Source organism: Embiotoca jacksoni, unplaced genomic scaffold (assembly GCF_022577435.1).
Source record: "Embiotoca jacksoni isolate LCO1_2020_lvr unplaced genomic scaffold, fEmbJac1.0.p SCAF_17, whole genome shotgun sequence".
In the NCBI taxonomy this organism is placed as follows: domain Eukaryota; kingdom Metazoa; phylum Chordata; class Actinopteri; family Embiotocidae; genus Embiotoca; species Embiotoca jacksoni.
Window position 1 is genome coordinate 5,359,453 of NW_027185307.1, and position 22,703 is coordinate 5,382,155.

General features: G+C 42.4%; 1 protein-coding gene across 1 annotated transcript in view; it reads right to left on the reverse strand.

The window, feature by feature from the left end:
• Window positions 1-22,703, reverse strand: part of LOC138199320 (partitioning defective 3 homolog) — a 362,202-nt gene that overhangs the window by 233,967 nt on the left and 105,532 nt on the right. Inside the window, exon 3 of the mRNA XM_069151329.1 lies at window positions 13,500-13,674. Coding sequence (XP_069007430.1) covers window positions 13,500-13,674 — 175 coding nt within the window. The remainder of the gene's footprint in view (window positions 1-13,499; window positions 13,675-22,703) is intronic.

The following is a 22,703-nucleotide window of genomic DNA, read 5'->3' on the forward strand; positions in this document are numbered from 1 at the left end:
AAATAGTGTGCACAAATGTTTTGCTTTGATCAAAGCAGTGATTACGAGCCAAAGTAAGTACTCTGAAAGTGATCATGTTGGAGGGTAGAGGGGAATGTGGCAGGAGACTGTTCTGGGATTTCCAGTGCGCTTTGGGGCGGATTGTGGATCTGATGAAAAGCAGGAGGAGGGAGAGGAAGGGAATGACAGATTTACTGTTCTGTAGCTGTGGCCGAGGAGATGCTTCTCTGTCCTATAAGCAAGCTAAAATCAGTTTCATCATTATTCATGAACACTTTACACACTTTCATTCTCCTACTTTACTTCCTAACTCTGTGGGTTTTACTGCATTGAGTATTATTTACCAAGCATTTCTGTGTGTTGGAGTACCCAGCAAAAACTCTGTATTCTTATTTTATCTGGCACAGCCACATGGGGAGATCATTCCAGCTGTTGGCAGTGTAAATGAACTTGCCCTATTTCCTGAAGTAAGTTTAATGTTCTTTATGTTTGACAAATTATTTGACATTGACACATCTATCCTTAAAAACGAACAAAGTGAGTTTTCCTTGAATCATTTTAGAAGAAGTGTTTTACAACTGAATAGGAGTATATATTACTTGTTATAATAGACCCATTACCTGCGCATAAGAAGGAATGACTTTGCCTAGCAAGACCAAAATAACGAGTTCGTATTTCATGAGACAAGTTGAATTGTAGTTTACGGAGCCGGAGGCTTTTTGGAGCAAACATCTATCGCCACTCGGTGGTATTGCAGTTTAAGGCACTTCCACATGGGCTTCATTTTCAGACCCAGAAGCTACGTCTACTTTTATAAACAGTCTATGGTCCAGCAACCTGACTGCACCTCAAGCATGTCAATCAAACTAAACATACCCCTTTTTGAGGCTCAATATCGCATTAATCACGGAAGAACCACCAGAACGCTGATCAGAAAGAGTGAATGTACTTCATGACACCATAATGACTTCTGAAAAAAATGCACTGACTTTGTATTTCATATCAGGAGTTAACACTTTTTGAATGACAGTCTATGGAGGCAGAAGTCTTTTAGAGCCAGTCCCTAGTGGGTTTCGGTGGTATACCATTTTATGGTACTTCTGCAATGGCTTTACTTTTCAGATGAGGAGTCTACATTAGCATTAGCGTATATCAATAAAAACCTGTCTGTCTGCATTCAGTGTGTGTAAACATCCATGTTTCCAAGCACATGTGGCTGCCAGCATTTGCCTGCACATACATTGGAGCCCTTCCCTCATATGTGCTTTGAAGCAGACAAATTTCACTGGTGAACTCCACGTGGATGACAATGAAAGACATCGGTGCAGGAGCAGGAGAGGGGTGGGAGGCTCCTACAAAAAGACTAATGAGGAGGGTGGAGGAACTGAGGAGTCGCGTGCTGGTCCACTGGGATGAACAGCCTGGAGACAAAGAGATGCTAAACACCCCATATCCCTTTGTGGACTTATCATGCACGAGCAGGAGGTATTGCCCTTGGCCAACTGTGACCCTCTTTTGACTTGCCATACACAATGTAAATCAACCACAGCGATTCTCACTGACTAATGAGAGAGACACTTCCAGACATAAAGACGGATTTACAACTAATGCAATTTTTGCTTTAGCTTTATTCCGCATTTATAGTTAATCAAATCTTTGAACTATTTTGAATATGAATGGAAAATATAGCTCAAGTAATTATGCTAATTATTCTGAAGTACCATCATTATAATCATCAGGAGATTTGCAGTGTGTTCTTTGATGAAGCCTCAACAGTTTTTGTTTTCTTTTGTTTCCCTTCTTTATTTAAATGATCCACACTTTAGTTTTGATAAAAGAAATACGTTGCAAGTTTACCACCGATACGACTGGAGGATGTGCAGTAATGCACTCCATGTTTTGTTTAGCTGTTTTGGAAATTGAACGATTTTGCTTTAGAAAATGTGTTTCTGATGAAAACTTAAGTGAGATTATTGTTAGATGTTGTCCTTGCTCAGAAAGAGGGAGACAAAAAAGCAAGAAGAAAAACAGAGAAGGAAAAGTGAGGCCAGTGTAATAATTTTCTCTTTTAGTTTAATATGCAAAGGAAATTCATGGGGCTGCAGTAAATTAGAAACTTTTTTAAGCTCAGCATTTAAGAAACAGAGTAAATCTGTTTTAATTACTGACTCAAAGGATGACGACTGAAGACCTCGGGCTCTGATTTAGTCTATTAAGTTGTTGCTTACATTTTAAATTGGAAGGCTCTGTTTGGAACTTGGCAACAAAAGCAATTTGTGATATTTTCAGTGGTGACAAACTTGGAAAAAGAAATCATGAACACCGACTCTTTCATTGTCTCAGTCAGCTCGGTCAACTCCTGTCTCCGGAAATGATCTCATCATGAAATCAGTCAGAGTGATGCCACTATGAGCGAGATTTATCTCAGCACTACATAAATATGTCGATGTCAACACAGCAGATAAACAAACTGTATGTTAAGAGTCCCGTGGGAAGTCTGAAGTGGACAGAGACGGTATTTTTCAGAGAGCAACAGACAGACACATAATTCTGCTAAATGTCCCTCTGCTGAGTGTCTTTGGTACTGAGATGACACCAGAGTCAAACAAACTCTGGCTCGCTTCCTGTGATCTGTCTCGGGGTTACAGCCTGTCATTGTCCGAGTCTCCATCTGAATGTCAGAATGTGTAAATGACTTTGTTTACCGATGAAGACCTCGCTGCTCCTCTGTTGCTGTAAGTGTGACACTCGTGACCCGCAGGACCGCTCTGAGCCCGGCTCAGGAAGTAATAAAGCAGTCAACAAACTCACACACTTGTACACTCTCACACATGCACACATCTCCACATGATTCCGCTGTCGAGCTATGGCTTTATTGGGATCCTGGCAGAAGTAATAATTGGAAGAGTACTGGTAGCGGGTTCCCAGCAGTGCTGAGTGGAGACTTTTACCACTCCAAACACTTCAGACTTCATTACCAAAACACTGTCTTCACCATTTAGCAATGCCGGCAGTTGCAATAATTAGCTATAATAAGCTCGGGATGATATTATGTCAGTATGAGTGTTTTTATGACTAATATTCTATTGCCTACGAACACAACGCCCCCCTCCTCAGCAGTTTAAAGACCCACCCTGGGCACTCCTCCTCTCTCACTCTGCCTCTGCAAGTATGAGTATTTGATGAAGAGTTGACATAACTAATAGCCTCTCCACTGACGCAGGTAGAGAAAGGCAGTTCACGATCTCACATGGACCAATGGGCTTCAAAGTGATTTGGGCTTGCTAATGATGAGCTTGCTATCCCAGCATCCTCTCTGCTGAGTGTCCTCAACACTGAAGCTACTTTGAGAGGTGTTATGTGCAGCTGAAGTGGCTCTGGGTCAGTGGTGAAGAAGAGTTGAGTAGGTCTATGAAGGGCGACGATGACACAGACATATACGCATTTAGATTGCAAAAGTTTGGGAGCCCTTGGTGAATACTATATGTTGTGATTTGAAAATTCCTGAATACAAGAAAGCCTCATAGCTGCAGTGGGGTTACCGAACACTGAATTAAATGGTGCTTAAAATTTGCCAAGTGCTGTTTAATTAAAAATAATTAAGTTCATGAAATTAAGAGTTGAGGCAGGAGGACACCGTTTTTTTTTCGGTTGTTTTTTTTTACAAAAAGACATACATTGTGTTTGACTCTGCTCAAGTGATGCTCTGGAACAATCTGAGCAAGCATGACGCAGACAGTTAGTGAGATCACAACCTCCAGATTAACAGCATTTGAATGAACAAGACAAGCAACGAAAACATTTTTTTTTTTTTTTTTTTGGGGGGGGGGGGATGGGGGCTAATGCAGGAGGAGGCTGGGGGGATTAGCATTGATTCTGTAGCAGGCCGTTGCGCAGCGATGCGGTGAGCACAGAGCAGGCGGTTATAAAGCAGAAGAATCTGGATGGACAGACTGGATTTGTAAACGATGGGACAGAAGAGAAGCTGGCGACCGACTCTGTGTCTGCCTGAACTGCAGTGTCGCTCCATTGCATTAACATTTGAAGAAAGAACATTTTTTAGCTACAAAGGTTGTATTTATTTCGTTTTACTTTAAAAATCAACAAAGAGAGCTGTGATGTAGAGAGCGGTTCCCAAATTTTTGCATGCAACTATACGTGTTTGTGTCATTGTTGCCCTTCATAGATCTACGAAACACTTCTTTGTCAATGTAGTTAGTGTTAGTGTTAGTCTTTGTTAGTGGTCTCAGATCTTAAACAGTGACTCTTGTTACAGTGGTCAGTGTTTCTCATAGGTTGGGAATTAACTGGTGGTGGTGAAAGGCACTGTGTGGCACTGGCGTGTAAACAGGGACTCGTGCGATTTAGCAGGTGGGGGGGGGGGCACCCAGGTTAATTTCTGTATCTACAATTACACCAATGTTCCCTGCATGCCTACTGCAGTGCACTCAGCTCATATGTTGCCAAACTAGTTTGAAAAGTTTTAAATAAAAGATTTACTTGAGTTGAAATCCAGGTTTTGTCCTTCAATTAGGAACCCCTTGCCCCTCCTGAAAGAAACACGTCTCGGTCAGAAGCTAGTACATGGCTGGACCCTATGAAGACAGACGGCCACTCATTAATTGATCGCCTCGATAACGTCGCTCTCTTGGACAGACTAAAAAACAAATATACTAAAAATGCTGAAATGGGTCACCAAATATACCTCAGCGGCCCACCCAAGTAAAGTCTATGTGTGGGAAACACTGCATGTCTTCAAGTTTATTCTGTTGTCTTTATTACTACTCTGGCAAGAACGGATTCAATTGGAACAACAGTAATCTGCTTCCGTAGCCACCTAAAACACAAGAGGATGAATCACTGGAGAAACTGTGACAAATAACTCTGGTTGTTTTAATGTTGCGTTGAAACAAAGCTAAATAAATGATCAGTTCTTGTTCAATGTTAGCTGAGAGGATAAGCCTGTCATGACAAATGTCATGATGATGGATCACGTTGTGGCACCGCAGAGGATGAGAGAGAAACAGAGACTCTTAAAAAAAGGCTGTTTCATCACTTCTTCCAGGGGCCATATATAAAAGAGGAAAAGAAACAAAATGAAATTTCAAGGTCTCCAGAGAGAAAACTTCTGGCCTTTTCCTTAACGGTTCCATTCTCTGAGAAATGGAGGAGGGACTTCTGACAATAATTAAGTGCTACAGTTTTGTTTTAATAGAAACCATCTTTACAGAGGTGAAGCGGTGAGGAGAGGTATTAGTAATTAACTGCTAATTGTGTTGCTATTTACCAACTTGTAGTCCTCATCTAATCACATTACTGCCACTGGGATGCCAGGTTTTTACTACATGCACCTTTTACAACAGGTTTCCTTGAATAAAAGATTACCTATTCACTATTTTCTTACTCTCCACCAATATAATTATAAAAGAACAAGCTCTCAATGGTTGGCACCACACTGGTTTTATCCAAATTGCACTTCTTTCATGCAGTGCAACATCCTCCTGGAAAGCCACTCATTCAGACACTTTCTGCTAATTCTATTGTGGACAGCAGGTTGTCAGTTTTACATCTAACTGATCTCCTCATTCCAGCTTTTACCATTACCACCAGTGAACTGACAGTCATTCCAGTTATTCATTCTGCTGCTATGTACCGTTATTGTCTCTCGTTGCCAGTTTTTAAGTCTAATTAGGCCAATCTAACCTCACTTTAATAGCTTCCTGCCTCTTTTGTGCAGCACCAGTTCCTCAATTACCCATTCAACTGTTCTCACCTCATTTCAGTAACCACACACTCTGGCCTTTACCAACTCCAGGTTGACAGCTACTCATTCATGATGTGATTTAGGAGGCACTGGGGTTCATGGGATGTATTTCTTAGTTCAGATATTTTGTTGGTTTCTTTAGAATGTATTAGTTTTTAATATAATTTGTTTTGGATAATATTGAAGTAAGTCTGCCATTCCAGGATTAGTCCTGTTAGTTGTAGTTCAGTTGGTAGTATGGTGTTTGTGTGTGACCGCTTGTTGTCTCTAAATGGCCAGTATATGATCCCAATGGTGTCTAGTTTGTTAGAACAGTTGAATACTTTCAGTTTGTGGTGTTGAAGTAACATGTAGACTTATGTTCTGTTTAGTAGACATCTTTTATGGGCCCAGAACTTTAGGTAAACAAATAGCAAGCTTTTACTCAGGAGTGCCGCATTCAGCCAGGCACAGACTAGATAAGGTCAAGACCATTGGTGAGAATACACTCAAGCTAAGAATATGTTTAAGTTACCAGTAGCAAGGGCATAATGTAGCCTAGTAATGCCAACTTTAAGATCCATGATTTGAATACTGGCTGACCAGACCTTTGTGGCATGTCATATCCAAGGGTGCAACCAACATTGACGTCACCCACTGGTTTGTGAACGTGACCATATTTGGAAGAGCTGGGGGTTAGCGAGCGTTGGATCTGACTCGATCTGATTGGAAACCCGAAGATAGTATGTCCCGCCCACCGATAGCCTTAACCTGACTACACCACAGAACTGTCAATCACGTGCCCCACCCAAAAAAAAAAAAAAAATTGGTCTTTTTGAAGCTTATTTTATAATTAATGATGGAATTATTTTATGAGAGAAGTTGAATGGCAGTTTATGGAGCCGGAGGCTTTTTGGAGTCAACCTCTAATGGCACCCGGTGGTATTGCAGTTTAAGGCTCTTACGCATCAGCCTCATTTTACAGAGCTATGTCAACTTTTATATACAGTCTATGGTCATAGCCCCATTTCTCTGCTTTTCTTTTCCAGCCTGTATCTCGCCTTACATCGTCAATAAAGGTGAAATCCTCCCGAAATAACTAAAAATGTCATCATTCCTAACTATTTAATAGTTTAGTCTCTAAACTGTCCCATGTACATTAAAGCTCAAACTGTGAATCAATTAAAAAAAAAAAAAAATTCAAAGAAAGATTCAATGAGCTTTACAGAAGAGGGAGGAGGCAGAGAGAAATGAGATGAGCTGGGGAAACCATCAGACAGGACCAATCAGCTGATGCCACTGTTATTAACTGTGATTATTTCGATAACAAACCCCCAAGATCCTCCTGCATCACTTGTTCACCACTGAAGTGAGAGATTGAAGACATGGTTCTGGACCAGAGAGAGTTACAGAGAGTGAGAGAGAGAGGGTGGAGGGGGGAAGATGAGGAAGATAAGTACCAGTTCCTGCTATCAGACCGAGCTGCATGTGGTGCCAAACCTAAACCTGCTGGTTTATCTATAATGGGCAATCACTGCCAAACCCACTGGGAGGGCCCACGATGGAGGGGCAGTCCACTTATTAAGCCTTGAACTTGAGATGGCAATCTTGAAAAGTAAAAAAAAAATGCTTTAAGAAAACATCTTGACAGTCTCAGTGAAGTTATGCCTTAATTGAGCAGATTTGTGTATTTCAAACGTTTGCTGAGGTATTCTAGGGGACTACTTGCCCTAATGTTGTGTGTCACTGTGAATCTCCTCCTCTGCGGTGACTTTTATACGGCCTTGGCTGGTGGCAGGGAGCCTCCTCGGTGGCAGACCACTAAGCCAAATTGATTAGACGAAGGCCCTCCTCTTTGAAGGTGTCACAACCCCCCCCCCCCCCCCCCCCCCCCCCCCACCACACACACACACACCCCACGGGCAATCTCTCTAATGGTGTCCCTGCAGCCACAGAGCTTCAAGGACCAAGGGGGGCAGAGATTCAAGAGATTCATCAGAGCAGGTCAGGGGAGGAATGGACAGTTCGTCATCACCTTGCCAGCTCCACTTGGCTGGGGTGGAAAGTTTTAAAGTGGTCACAGTGTAAATGGAAGAATCACAAGTTATCCGTAGATGTTTTACTTTGATCTGTGCACAAATAACTTCTCATCGGGGGGTCAATGATGGAAGTATCACTGCAATCACTGTGATCTTCCGTTAGTGTTTTAAAGCTACTTCACATCAATGTCAGGCTAGTTTTAACCTCTGCCAACAGCACTTGAGCTTCTCCCATTTCCTGATTGTGTATCCTGAACAATTGCTACATAACCGATAATCAAGGAAAAGTAATAATCTATGAAAGTCAAGTTGAAGGAAGACAAAGTGTGTGTAAGTGTGTGAAGAAGGTAATTCACACTGATCCTTCAGAGTGTCCTCTGAGCTGCAGAAATATTAAGAGTGGTAATGGAAGGATAGATTTTTTAAACTCGAGTATTAATACAGTGAAGTAAAAAAATACTCCATTACAAGTAAAAGTTTGGCATTAAAAATCCTACTTAAGTGAAAGCAAGGAAGTATCACCAGCAAAATATAGTTAAAGTATTCACAAAAAAGTCCTGTTTGTTCCCACTGATATATTATATGTCATCATTAGGTTATTAGTACTGATGCATCAGGGTGTAAGCAGCATGTTACTAATGGGGCTAGTCAGTATCAGTCCATGACTTCACTTGTTTACAGCTGCTCTAACAACTACCTCAGAGTACATGGACTAGAATACTTTGATTAGATTCCGACGCTGATTTGTACACGTGAGCTTATTGCACAATATATTTTATATTTAACACTGCTGTTCTTGCTTTTAATGTTTTAACATTATTGCTATTGTGATTTATTAGCGTCGATAAGGAGGCTGTCGCACACTGAATCGTGTCGTATACAGGTGTTCTATTATATCCAGTTTTATATCCAGGGACAGCAGAAACGTCTGAGAGGTCGTTAAATGTTTAAGAAAGGAGAAAATTAAAAAGTACGAATTTACAAATCTGTTTTCCGTTTTTTTCTCCAATCTTTGACTTTTGTTGAGTTATCGGTTCATTTGAACATTTCTTGAAATGTAACACAGTGAGAAGTTTAGAGGGAAAAATAACTATTTGGCAGACACCTGAAATGTAACCCCGACTACACACCGTTTTTTGTAAAACGGCAGATGACTACAGAGAGCTTTCCCTCTTTGGCTGCAATTTGTAGAGGCGGGGAATTAAAGCCATCACTTTGCCACCTGGCATTGCTGCTATCTCATAGTATACTTTCATTAATTTCAGCCTCAAATACACATTAAAAAGCTGCTAACCTGTTGCACCATGTCTGAAGAGACTGCCAAGAAACAGTTAAAACATATGGTAGAAAACTTGAACAACCTGCAACCTGACTATCAGTGATATAAAGTGAAAGAGAAATACTCTTTGAGCAACAGAGAACATAATATTCAGTTTTGAAATGTGCACCATTAAGATCCAGCGTTAATTTAAAGTTTCAGACATTTTCTCTTACTTCTCAAAGATTACAATTTTGTGCAAATCGAAGCAGCAGCAGCTCCGGCGTCCGTATAATTACGGGAAAATTACATTCATTATTGTAATTTACATCTCATCTCCAATCCAATTATTAGCAGTTTGACCTGCGTGGTACGTGTTAGCTTGAAATCTAAAATGGGCTCCCCAGGCGGTGGCGAGGGAGGGATGGAGGACGGGCAAAAAAACTGGAGGTAGAGTTTGGGACTTTGGGAGTTGTAGGAGGAAAAAAAACAATCAATATGGCTCTGAAAGATGATGATTTTAAAGAGCCATAATTCTCTGCCTCAGAGCACAGCTGCCAAGGGCGGCGCTGCTGCACTTTGATGTCTGATATGCAATATTACTGCCAGTAATTTGCTCATCTGTACCTCTGGAGGGACCCTCCCCTGTTTTGTTCATCTGGCTGACCATTTATTTCAGGTACTTTAAGAGTGCAAACAGGGACGAGTCGACGTGTATTACATATAATCTACAAAGAACAAACACATCCTGTAAACAATGCAATCTGATTTGTATCTTGTTGGTAATACTGCTCTTCATCACACGAGCACAAAACAAAACATATCATTGTCTCCTGCCTGACTGCCTCTTCCCTGCCTATCATCTCCACGGTCATTAGCTCCAAAACGCCGCTATAGATAAAGTCGACCCATCACCATGGAAGGTGCTGCGTGTAGGAAGCAATCAGTTCTTCTGCTGCGCCGGAATCTAAGATGTATAATTTAGGGGATGCAGAGGGAAGGCTTCAAAGTGTGTTTGTGTGGGTGGAGAACAGCTTTCAGAAGCTTCATTGTGTGATATCACAATGAAAATAAATGTGGCGCGACACGCTTGATACTATGAAATCATTCAAAGACATACAAATTTAGAACATCGGGAGAAGGTCAAACATTTCTTTAACTTTTAATTGAAATACTTTATTATTCCATTTTTCAGTGAATTCAATTTGTTTTGTTTGCAGAGAAAATGATCACGACACACTTTTTATGATTTCACACTTATCTAATGTTTCTCCTATATTAGCTTCTCTTGATTGGCTACCAATAAAATCAAGAATTAAATTGCAACTTCTTCTAACTTCAAAAGCTTTTAATGGTTAAGCTCCATCGTATCTCAAAGATTTTATACTACCATATTATACTAATAAAGCACTTCACAAGACTGCTGGCCTGCTTGATGTTCTTAGAGTTTCCAAAAGAAGAATGGCAGAAAGAGTCTGCAGCTTTCAGACCCTTCTCCTGTGAAACCAGCTTCCTGCTTCTGTTCAGGAGGCAGAAACCCTCTCTACTTGTAAGAATTGGCTAAAAACTTTCCCATTTGACGAAGCTTATAGCTCGAGCTGGCTCAGGTGACCCTGATCCATCCCTTTATTACAGTATGTGGTGTTATAGGCCTAGGCTGCTGGGGGCCCTCCCTCCCACTCTCTCTCCCTGCACTCTCCATGTACAGTATTTATATGCCAACATAACATCTCATTAACTTCATGCCTTCTCTCTCATCAGTATTATTTATGGTGTGTCATCTCTCTTTGCAGTTCTCCTGGCTCGCTTAGTTTTGTGCTTTCTCTTGCAGGTGTCTCTGGTACTGACAGTCTATTGTGTTGGATCTCTACGGTTTTCTTCTCTCTCTTCCTCTCCCCTAACCAGTTGAGGCAGACGGCCGCCCACCTCTGAGCTCGGGCTCCGTTTGAGGTTTCTTCGAGTTTTTCCTCACGGCTATCACTCATTTGGGAATTGTTGATTTCTTGGGTTCCTTTCTATATTGTGGTATGGTTCTGTTTATGTTAGTGCCGTGAAATAACTTGTGTTGTGATTTGGCGCTATATAAATAAAATCAAATGGAATGTCTTTACTATAGAAGTCACATTCACAGTATTGGAGGGCAGCAGGAGGATATCAACAACTGCACTCATCACAATTCACCATAAACACACGACAGTTAACATTACCATTAACGGATACCTTGCTTGTTCCATTGTTAAATTACTGTATATGTAAGTTTTTTTTAAATATGTAACTACTGTCAATACACAACAATCCTCATACCCATCAACAATCCACAGCAATCACGTACTGTAAAGTAAACTGTTTATTCTTGTATAAATGGTTGATTAATGCATATTGGACAAATTAAATAAATGTAGCTGTGATGTGACAAAGTGATGGTTTTGTTTTGTTTTAGTTGGCTTCTGAGATTTTAAACAAATCATGTAAAGTGTTTAGCTATATCTCAGAGTTCTTCAACGACAAGTAGTAAAAGCAAACTTATATGATGTCTGTGCATTACTCAGCGGTGCTTCACCTCAAGATGGACAGACTGTCTGAGGATTTTACTGCACATAAACTGGTTTGGGACAGCTATCACTAAAGCCGCATCTGGAGAAAGTGTTTTCTTCATAATATGCCCCTATTTAAATCAATCCAGCTGTACTGGCAGCGCAATGGTTCTACCAAAACTGTATTGCTGCATTTTAAACACAAACCAGTTGATTGTGCATGTGGCTCTGATGCAATATTGTAAGGTCTATCCTAAGTGCCCTGACATGATTTATGTTGTGATTTGGCACTATTTAAATCCAATTAAACTGAATTGAATACAGTGACCTAATGGATCTGATGTAGACACAGACAAAAGGAAGAGATAGGGTTTTTGGAAAGGGGCAAAATTTAAGTCGTCGCATTGTTCAAGGCAGCAGGTTCCAACACAGCCTCAAGTCTGGCTTGTCCAGTGGAGAGCTTTTTTGTTCATCTTGTAGCCACATGTGTTTTAGAAATGATAAATCAGTACTGAATAAGGTGTGGGGGGATACAAAAAGAAACACCAGCATGTCTCGCAGAAAGCAGGTGCACATTTCAAATGTTGGTTTGTTTGAAGCAAGTTGACAGCAAGTCAGACAGGATCAAACACACCTGCTTTTCACACCACGGCACTGGTGGACTTTCAGATTGCCGCCGTTCTCGAGAACAATTTCCATAAATCTCCACAGTTGATCAGGTCGTGATGAGTTCTTATGTCGAGGCAGGAGAGTTATTTTAACCGCCCATTCATGTGCAGGAGTGTGTCGGTCCATGCCTGTGTGTGAGTTTTGGCTCTGAATGTCTCAGATGTCCTTTGAAGTTTAAGACAGCTCTGCATCAACTCCCTGGTTCCACTTCATTGGACGTGAATATGTGCACATAAGTAACATCCCAGCCACTGACTTGTGTGTGCCGTGTGTGAACGTGTGCGTGTCCACCTTGCTCTGCCATGTGTGCTTTTGCTCATGCATGACTGAGTATCGCGCTGTGTCTCAATTCCTTCCGTTGTCTCGGTTTCCACCTGTCTGTCTAAGTGAGCGCAGTCCCCGGGCACGCAGTGACAGACACTCAGCTCCACACAATACAATACACCTGAAGCATGTCAAATAAAGCAGACTGTGGCCGGCTGGTTGGAGGAGAGAGTATTAAAACGTTAACTTTTTAGCATTTTGGATCACACTGTCCCGTTACAAACCAACCAGTCAACAAAGGCCTCAAACGCTGGATATGTTTGCTCAATCCGTAATCACTTTGTCTTTTATCCGACATTATGATGGCTGAGGTGCGATTTCTGGCTGCAATTTAACTTATCTGAACTTCAAACCAGAAAATAAACACATGTAGTTTAATAAAAGCACCGGCCCACAGTGTGGTTTGCATTCACACTTTTGGTTATACTTAGCTTCCACAGTAACTTTTAGCTTCGTGTCTGTGACCTTTAAAGCCATGCTTTCTCAATTCCTGCTGGTGGCATAGATTTGCTGCTCCTTCTTATAAAATGTACAGCATGGGCCATGAGGTACTGCTCACGCTGATGCTTATTTTTCCTTTCTTTGCATTAGAGGACTGCTTTTTCTATTTCATACTGTAGCTCTCAACAATGTTGATTGTTGTAGCTAGAAGGTAGAAAATCCACTTCAAGCTCCCCAATATTTCAGTAAAGCGAGTTGTAAGTTATTTTTTTTCACAAAAAAAGCTTGTTTAATTGGAGTTTTTCATATTTTTGTTCGATTTTGAGCAGCAATTTATACAGAAGCTGCAGTGGAACGGTGCATTTATGGAGATTTTTCTTCAGTCTACCTTTCAACATGTATAAATATAACCATCATATTACCTTTCTTTTACTGTTACACCAACTACTAGTGATGATATAATTCAAGATAACATTTGTCATTGGACTCACTGGATCGCAGAGCAGACGGAGTGACCTCGATCTCGCTGTTCACTTGGTAGGGCTGGAAGGCCGATGCTGAGCTCATCTCACCGGAGAAAGCTTCTGGACTCTGCGTACCTGTGGAGCTGGCACTGGTACCGTCACCTCCATTGTGCGGATCCTGCTCTTCATACACCGCGATCAGCTGGAGAGACAGATGGTAAACAAGTGTTTGTGTTAGTGTGTGTGTGTTTGGGATGTTTAAGAGAGAAAAAAATGTCGTACGTTTCTACATATGCAGTTCATGTGGTGTTGCATACTGTATGTTTTATGAGTGGACACGTGTGTGTGTTCATACATGCATATGTGAAACAGTACACAATATAATATACTTTTTACTATTTTTATATTAATTTTAGAAAAAACATTTTAACAAGGAGCAAACATCATTCATTACAGTACAAATCATGCAACAACGTTTTTTTTCTTTTCTGTAGCTACACTTTACAGATCGTCCATTTACACCTCACGTGCAAACTATGTGTAAACACAGCAGGCCAGCGGTAGTCGCTACAGTTCACTGATGTTTCCTAAATGCCTCACATGCAGGCTATTGATAGACGCTAGCTTGTCGAATACACACAGACACGCCAATGCACAGTGAGAGGAGCTAATGTATGGGGAATGCTGTAGCTCAGCTAATGTATGGGGAATGCTGTAGCTCACTGACGCTGAGATTTACTCGTGTAAAAGGAGCAAAAGTTAAACATTTAAAAATGTATGTGCGTGTTTTGTAAGTTTACGCTCAGGTTATCTGCAGTCCTGCACTGATATGCACGAAGTATCGATCCCAAACATGACGTAAGTATTGTAGTGACACGCATCCACACAAACTCTCTACAGTCTAATCTTGCAACATCTGCAGCAATGTAGCGCGGAGGTGCTTCGGGTTGCCAGGTTTGCCTCCCGCGGTGGGCAGCTGCTCCACTCCAACAAAGGTGACATGATGCCATGTTTCCCAGGCCAGTTAGGGAGAAGTCCCTGTAGCATCCTTTAATTATCAGCGTCTAACACACATTGCTCATCGCTGCAGCCAAACTTGCCCACTTAACAGGAGAGCAAGAGCGAGAGACACACTCTGGATTATAGTGCAAAAGAAACGCTAGACTCCTTTTTTCAGTCAATGCCAAAGGACGACATCTGAGCTAAGACTTTTCTTCAGGCTCCTAACTGACAGACACACACAAAGAGAAGAGAGAGAGAGAGACCCCTGAAACACTGTACCAACTGAGTGGAGGTGTTGTGCCAAATGGTTTTCATTGCAAACACAACCTGTTACTAAACCTCTCACAAGAAGATTAACCTCTTATTCCAACCAGACTGAGCAATCATGCAGCAGCAGAAGGATGCACACCGAGTTATATGGAACAATGGTATGTATTTTACGCACTTGAAATGAGTTCCTTTTCATGCCTTTGTGCGACCTGTAAATCTATGTAATGGAAAGCGGTGAATGCAGAGAGAGCAACAACAAAAAAAGCATTAGTCGCTGTTGGGAGCAAACAGCTTTCGTGTATCTCACATTATATTTGTCTGAGGGTAAAAATAGCACAAGTGTATTTGCTGTTTTTCATCACCCAATGCAGGAGAAATCTGCATATAAACAAGTTTAGAAGCCCCTGCTCTTCTTTATGATTTAATTCACATGCAGAGGATGATACTTAAGTGTGTGTGTGTTTGTGTGTCTGCGTCTGAATTTATGCCTCTCTGTGAGTATGCCCGTGTGGTTTACTGTTGCCGTAATTCACAGCGACATCCCTCACACTGGCTTTACGCAATTAAAGCAGACTGCTTTTTTTTCGTCTTTTTCTCTCAGATATTTCCTCACATCCTACGCCATCTCTGAGACATACTCGATCAGTGAAGGCTTCACCCATTTCACTCTAATCACGTTCGACTCCGATCTTGAAATTACAATCTTCAGGTTGTAAGGGTTTATCACAAATTTGCTCAGTGTACCAGAGAGGCAATCAGCAAGGAACGAGATCTGCAGCTACAAAATAAGACGGCCTCAGTGTTAGCAATCAGGCTGTTTGAGGAGGGAACATCCTGCAGGTTTGCTTATTGGTAAATGTGTAAACTCACATGTGTGAAGGAATTAAAAGATACTTTGCTTTGTGTTAAACCATAAACACAGTTAATAGGAAAAAATGAGGATAGATATTTATCAATGTGGCTTCATGCTTTATACTTGTTCGATTATTTCAGGAACTGGAGATGCGCCTGTTTAAAAGATAAAATGCTGCTTTAACTTTTTTTTTCACGTTTTTGTCGTGATAATGATGCGAAGGACGTGAAGAACCAGAGGCGGCTGTGAACACAGACCAGAGTGAAGGGTTGTCCCCAGAGGCTTTTACACTGCCCCAGTGTATGTGCGAGCCAATGAATCATTAGTGACAAAGTAATCAGGCCTCCCATTCATATGTTGCTGGGAGTATTTAGCAGCCTGACAAGCCCTCTGCCTGCCAGCTGCCCATTTAGAGAAGTGCTGAATACTGTTGTTGATGTCGCTGCGAAGTGCAATTCATTTTTAAATACATTCCAAATCCCTCTAATTAGGTCCACTTTGCCATTCCTTGCATCCATTCACCACACACTCCAGAGCACTCTGGTGGTATCTGACATGTACAGCTAAACTCATTCACACACCCTCCATTTCATAATCAAATGGGCCTGCGTTTATCCTGCATTCAATATTTATGGGCTCTTCAAAGTGCTCGTTCGTCCCCTGAACCCCAAAAGACATGAAAGGTTCCCTCTGTTAAGAAATCTGAGGGCTTTTTATGGAAGAAGCATCAAGCTACCGTTAGTCATCCAACTTGTAAAGCCAAACATGAAATGCAAGGATTGGCTGATTCCCAAGCAATTGACAACGTCATTTGCTTGTAGCTGTGACTGTTATTGATCTTTTTACTACAAGTTAAGTTTTATTCATCCCCACTAAACTTTTCCAACAAAAATGAAGGCAAAGGCTCATTCAAAAGAGCTTTTGGAAACTCTTTGAAATCATATCAGAAATACAGATGCAATGTCCTCATTTCGTATCAAGTTTTAGCATGGCTGCTCATTCGTATACAGCCCTGTATTATGCCAAAGAGTGTATTACACCCTTCAGTCCACTAGAGGATACTGTGTCAGTGTCATGTTTTGCCTCGTCGAAGTGTGAAAAGTACATAAAAGATATGACCAGTCTGTTCTCACACCCCGTGACAAACTGGGTAGAAGAAAGAAGTCATGTGACAAAGTACAAGTAGACCACTGTTCAAGTCCAAAAGTGAAAAAACAAAAGTCAGCATGGAGTTATTTTAAGTTATGTAAGTAGGTTACTTACAGCACTTACATAGTATAATGTATTTTAAAATACATGCCGTATATTAAGTAACTTAATGACACACACATAATGTTACTTACGTAAAATAACTTCTTTGATGCCCAAAAATGATATTTTCTTAAACAGTAGTTTTCGTACCTGAAGTGAGACAGTCAGCGGCCTGAAGCTTTTCACCTCATAAAATTAAGTATGATTATAAAACCAAACTTGCACAAACATTCCTTTTATGGGAGCTCAAGCTGTTTTATCAGAGCTGACAACCCCTGCCTCTCCTGAAAATCAAACCCAGCATCTCACCCGTTTCAAATGGAAATTGCATTCTGTCTAATTTGTGCATCTAATCAAATCCTCAGAGATGATAAGAAGTCAAGAGATACTGAACCAAATAGGTTTGATGTCTAAACCTAACCCAGTATTCTTGATTTCTAAACCTAACCCAGTAGTTTTGGTGCCTGAACCGAACTAAATTGCAACTGTGTCACATTTAAACCACACCATTTACTTTTCCTAAACATAACCACATGCTTTTTGGTGCCTAAACCTAAAGCCCCTTACTTTTCACGATTTGTCAAGGTTAAACGTGACACTGACATTGACGTGACAAGTTTGTGTATCTATAAGTTCTGGATTATTGGTTCAAAAAGTATCAGTTTTGCTTGTAGCCAGTTGTGTGTGCGGTGACTAAAACATACAAACAATGGTGGATGAAGGAGTTGGAAACCTTTGTTTGACTTCCACAGTTATCATCAATGCATGTCTGCATGTGGGTGGCCACATTTTAAGAAGTTCCCCATAAAGCATCCTCCCTTTCCTGCTTCTCTCTGTGCTCTTTCCATCCCCATGCTGTCCTCTGTCTGTGCCGTGGAGAAGAGGGTACACTGGGCCAGGGGGAAAACTGACGAAATTCTTGCTGTTGACGGGACAGAGCTCAAGCGGCAACGCAGCGAAAGCCATCACAAAATGTTTTCCCTCCATCTGGGAATTGGTCACAGTCACTTTAGAACTGAGACGATTTCACGTTTCCATTTTTTTATTCTCCCACTTTCCCCCGTGGCTGCTGTACAGCGGGTGTTGGGTCGTATTCAGAAGTTTTTCAAAAGAAGGAAAAAGTTTTTTAGCAATGCACAGACGGGAGCAGCATGGCTAATTGTCAAGTGGCGTGACAGCTGAGGCTGAGGATTCAGAACAGATAGGAGGGAGGGAGTGAGGGAGGCAGAGAAAGAAAATTTTAAAGAGCTCCTGAATAACACGATGCTACAACTTACAATAAAACACACACTTATATCAAAACCAAAGGGAGGAAAAGAGGAACGAGAGAGGGAGAGCACATTACAGGATGTGAGTTGAAGAAATGTTCAAGTTTCCAGTCTCGGGATAAACTCTGGAGCGATTTGAAAAACCTATTTAGCTCCTACCTGCTTCAGTTGAGAGAAGCGAGGAAAAGAGAAGACGTGACTGAGTCTTATTTCATGGGCCTCTCTCTCTCTCTCCAGCAGGGAGCTACAACACTGCTGCTGCCTTAAGCCCCTGGAGCAAGGCTGACACTCATCCACTCTCAGCCTGGTTCCACTGACTGTCACAGCAGCTGCCAATCAAGCGCTATCTACCTGGAAGCCTGAGGGCTGCTGGAGAGAGGCAAGAGCAGGGGATGGTGAGGGAAGATGATGAAGGGGTGAGATGAGGCGGAGGAAAAGGAGAAGAAGCAGAAGAAGCAGACGAAAAGACAGGGAGAAAGTCGGATGAGGCCGGGCGGGCATTCTCTGCAACCGAGGTACAAGTTGTGTTTGGGTTTCAGCATTTCCATATCTATAACGGAGAGGAGCAGGGAGACGGGGCACTGAAAAACAAGAGTGTCAGGGATGCCTTTCATGTTGGCCTCCTTTGATCTCCTTCCGGGTTTTGGCAGCAAGGTGGGGAAGATGAAGAGGAGATGGAGAGGAAGCAACTGAGGGGGGGAATGAGGAGCTGTTTTGACAACCTCTCTCCATCTCTTCTCTCTCTTCTCCAGCCCTCCCTCCCTCCACCAAATACACCCCTCTACCTCCTCAATGTCTGATCTGCCAGGAAGCCCGGGCTTTAAGGCTGCCGTCGGTACAAAACAGCCGTCCCGGGAGTTCACCGAGTGGCGCTGCGAGGACACCAGACAACAGAGGTTATTAGCAGTTGCGAGGCAGCGCTGGCAGTGCCAACAGAGACGTGTAATACCTGCGCTGCAATGCTCTGACGCTAATCCATATCTGCCAAAGCGGCTTTTTCACGGCCAAGTGGAAGGGACGGCTGACATGAGTCAACCCGCGGGAAATCTGTCCGCTCAATCCACACCTTCAATTAAAGAGCACATCCAAAGTCGAGCCGGGCTGTATCCTAAATATAAATATAAATATTTATTGCCACACAAAAAGTCACTCCTCGGAGGCAAGATTATTCACTCAATTATCTTGCTATTTTTTTTTCATCTAAAAGCTACAATTCAATGTGTATCTAATAAGCACTGATTATAACCAAAGACTGAGCAGATAAGCCTAATTCATTTAGCTGCATCCTTGTGTCTCCTTCACTGCTATTTGTGTGTGAGGATGAGGATGGTTCTGCTGAAATGCCTCCCATTTGTCTTAAAGATGAAAGCAGGAAGGGAAAACACTTTAGTCTGTGTATTACTTGGTATGATGAATGAATGAAAGTTTTGTTAATGTCTGAGGCAACTTTCACATATATATACTGCCTCTGATGAAAAAACAAAAAAGGCACATCCCTTCAGACCCACACAAACAGGCCAGGTCCGCCCCACCCCCCGTCATCTATCATCATTTTATTGCAAGGGCACCAGGGGTGCAAAGTTATTACAGGTACAGTAGTGGTGGAAAATGTGAAAGCCACTTACTCCACCAGAAACTCCAAGGACTCTAAACTTGTTGAGTAATAGCTGTGAACCACCACCATCCCTCATCCACACAGCGCCCATCCATCCATCCATCCATCCATCCATCCATCCATCTGTCCACCCATCCATTCACACCCTTTTGACATCCTCAAGCAGCCACGGATCCTTTAAGCATCCATCAATTATGTACAATCTGATCATCAATCGGGGTTTTGATCATACATTCCTCACTGTCGAAGCAGCACATGGTCCTTTCATTTCCTTTAATGCGCTCAACTAAGAGAACGTGACCTTTTCTTTTAACTTTTTAGGACCTCAGGCTGCATCACACTGGACAAACCTTCCTCTTCTTACTCTTGAGCAATCACACGGTTTTCAATATTTCATCCTTTCCTCCCGTCCATTATTTCTCACACACCGTGACTCGAGTGAACCAACAAAGTGCTTAGTCCTGTAGTTTTCCTGCTCATTAAGACCATCAAATATTCAGAGAATAAGTCTTGAGCACTCTGGCCCGCCACCACTAGCATTCCAACTCACCATCAAATGGCACCCTGCAGCGCTTTAGAAACATATGCATATTTCAGGTGCTGTCACATGGGCCTGAGCGCCCCGAAGGCTCGCTAAGGCAAGACCTGGAATGATGTCACGCCGCAGAGCAAATGTAATGCGTAAAGATGCTGTGACACATTGAATACATCCTCCCGTTTATAGCGGCGATGGAGTGCGACGGCAGCGGAGGAGGGCGGTGGGGGGTTCGGTGTGCAGGAAGAAGACAGGCTTAAAGAAATATAATCCCCAAACAAGCACATGCAAGTCCTGAGATTGGTTCACGCTGCTGTACTCGCTAAAACATTAAGTCATCAGTTCTTTCACTTTTGAAGGGAAAGTGTAGCTCGAGAGGCAGATTCACCAGAGTAAGAAGAAGAAGAAGAAAAACACGAGGTGGGAGGGGCGTTACAGTGGACAAAGAGGCAGTGAGAAAATATACAGAGCAAGCAAAGTTTAACCAGATTAAAGACTCATCCCTTTCAAATCCACCAGGCTAAGTTCTCGTCCCTGCCTTTGAAGTTTCCCTCTTGCGTTCGGGGAAATGAATTCACACATATTAGCACGCCGCGTGCGAGCGCTACCTACGCAGTGCTGACAGAGGGGAAAATTCCTACTACGCCCCCGACGTGTTCTTCTATGTATATTAATACCTCATAACCTCTGGTCATATGTACAATTCAAGCCTATTCAGCCCCTGGGAAATAAAAAAACACTTTTTTTTGAAGGCACACAAAAGACTGTCTGCAACTTAAGAGTGAATCAGAGGAGGAGAGAGGAGGGAGCAATAGCGGGAAATATGATGACATACATGAATGCGTCATCACATTGTAAGACAGCAAGAAAATTGATGTGCATGTTATGACTTCAATGGGATAAATTACCATCAATCTCCTGACATTAATTAACACTGAGGCTGAACTAATCTGAGTCCAACTGTTATGATACGTCAGTGTTTTAACGGACCCAGACACACAGTAGGCAGAGATAAACAATGTTGAAGTCCGTATGGGGCCGGAGCCCAATGTTCCGCGGGGAGACTAGTCTCCTCTCCTCACTTCTCTCCTCCTGAGCCCGAAACAGGCCTCATCACGGACAGGCAGGCAGGCACGTAGCGGGGCGTGGCTTCGCTGGGGGAATCCCGAGGTCCTCCACCAGTGCAGCAGATTGGCAGGATCGACTGTGTGACGTCCGCGACTCTACACGGGATGGCCAAACCTTCAACAGCCGATTTCCGAGGAACGAACTGGAAGGTTTCTTCGTACAGGTGATACCCGCGGCTCGAAACTGGACGGAAAGGCAGGGTCGACTGTGTGACGCTCGAAGCACGACACGGGATTGCTAAGATTGCAGCAGATGGTCTCCGAGGAACGATCTGTAATCTTCTTCGTTCTGGTGAACGGCAGGTAGGCGGGAAACGAAGCGGGAGTCAGAACCGGAAACTCTGCTACCATGCAGGTAAACGAACGGACTGACGAGCAGCAGACGGGAGACCGGGGTATTTGTATTCAGCTGGAGGTGATTAGGGACATGAGGCCCAGCTGTGCTGACAGAGAACGGTGAGTCAGAGGGCGGAGCTCGGAGGAGGATACTGGGAGGAACACAAAACAAAACACAGGCACGTGGCATACAATAACAAACAGACAGGGAAATGACAGCACACATGAGGAGAGGTGATCGGGGACAAAATATAGAGGGAAACACACTAGGATCAGACAGGAATCCTCACACCATCAGCTACATTTTTAACTGGAATCACATTAACAAAGAAATGTTTTCACAACTTCTGTAAATTGACCCTAAAATATTCTTCGTTGTGTTCTAAAAGGTGTACTTGTGTACAAACACACTATTTTTGAGTGCATGTACAGAAACATGCAGTGAATTACAATGAGCAGGACGACGCACTCAAAACGGTCCGAAAAAGAAGTGTGAAACGCTGGACTTTTTCCACTCTAAACGGTCGCCATCTTGGCTGCGTAGAGGAAGGGGCGGGGCCACCGATGTAACAAGTTTTCAAATTAGGACATCTGAAGAAGCTGTTCCTGAAAACAAAAGGGTTTCGTTTTCACTACTGCTACAGCCATTTGCGTGTTTATTGAGTCTGTTAAACAGAGGGCATGACAACGCGTTCATTTCTGGGCAAAATAATTAAAGCAGCAGATATTTTGGCGGGTGATGTGTTCTCATGCTGAGGTTATTTCCTCTAAAGGGAGAACAGTAGTGTGCAATTTAAGACAACATTACCCTGTACAAATTCCTGCACTACACAAGTCCTAACATGTAAGTGCACTATTTGTTAGTGTACTAATGGAGACATGTCATTTGCAACACACCTCATGTGTACTTTATATTGTGTTCCTTTGAAGGGCATTTAAAGCACAGGCTGTACCCAAAATACTTTGTGTGATTT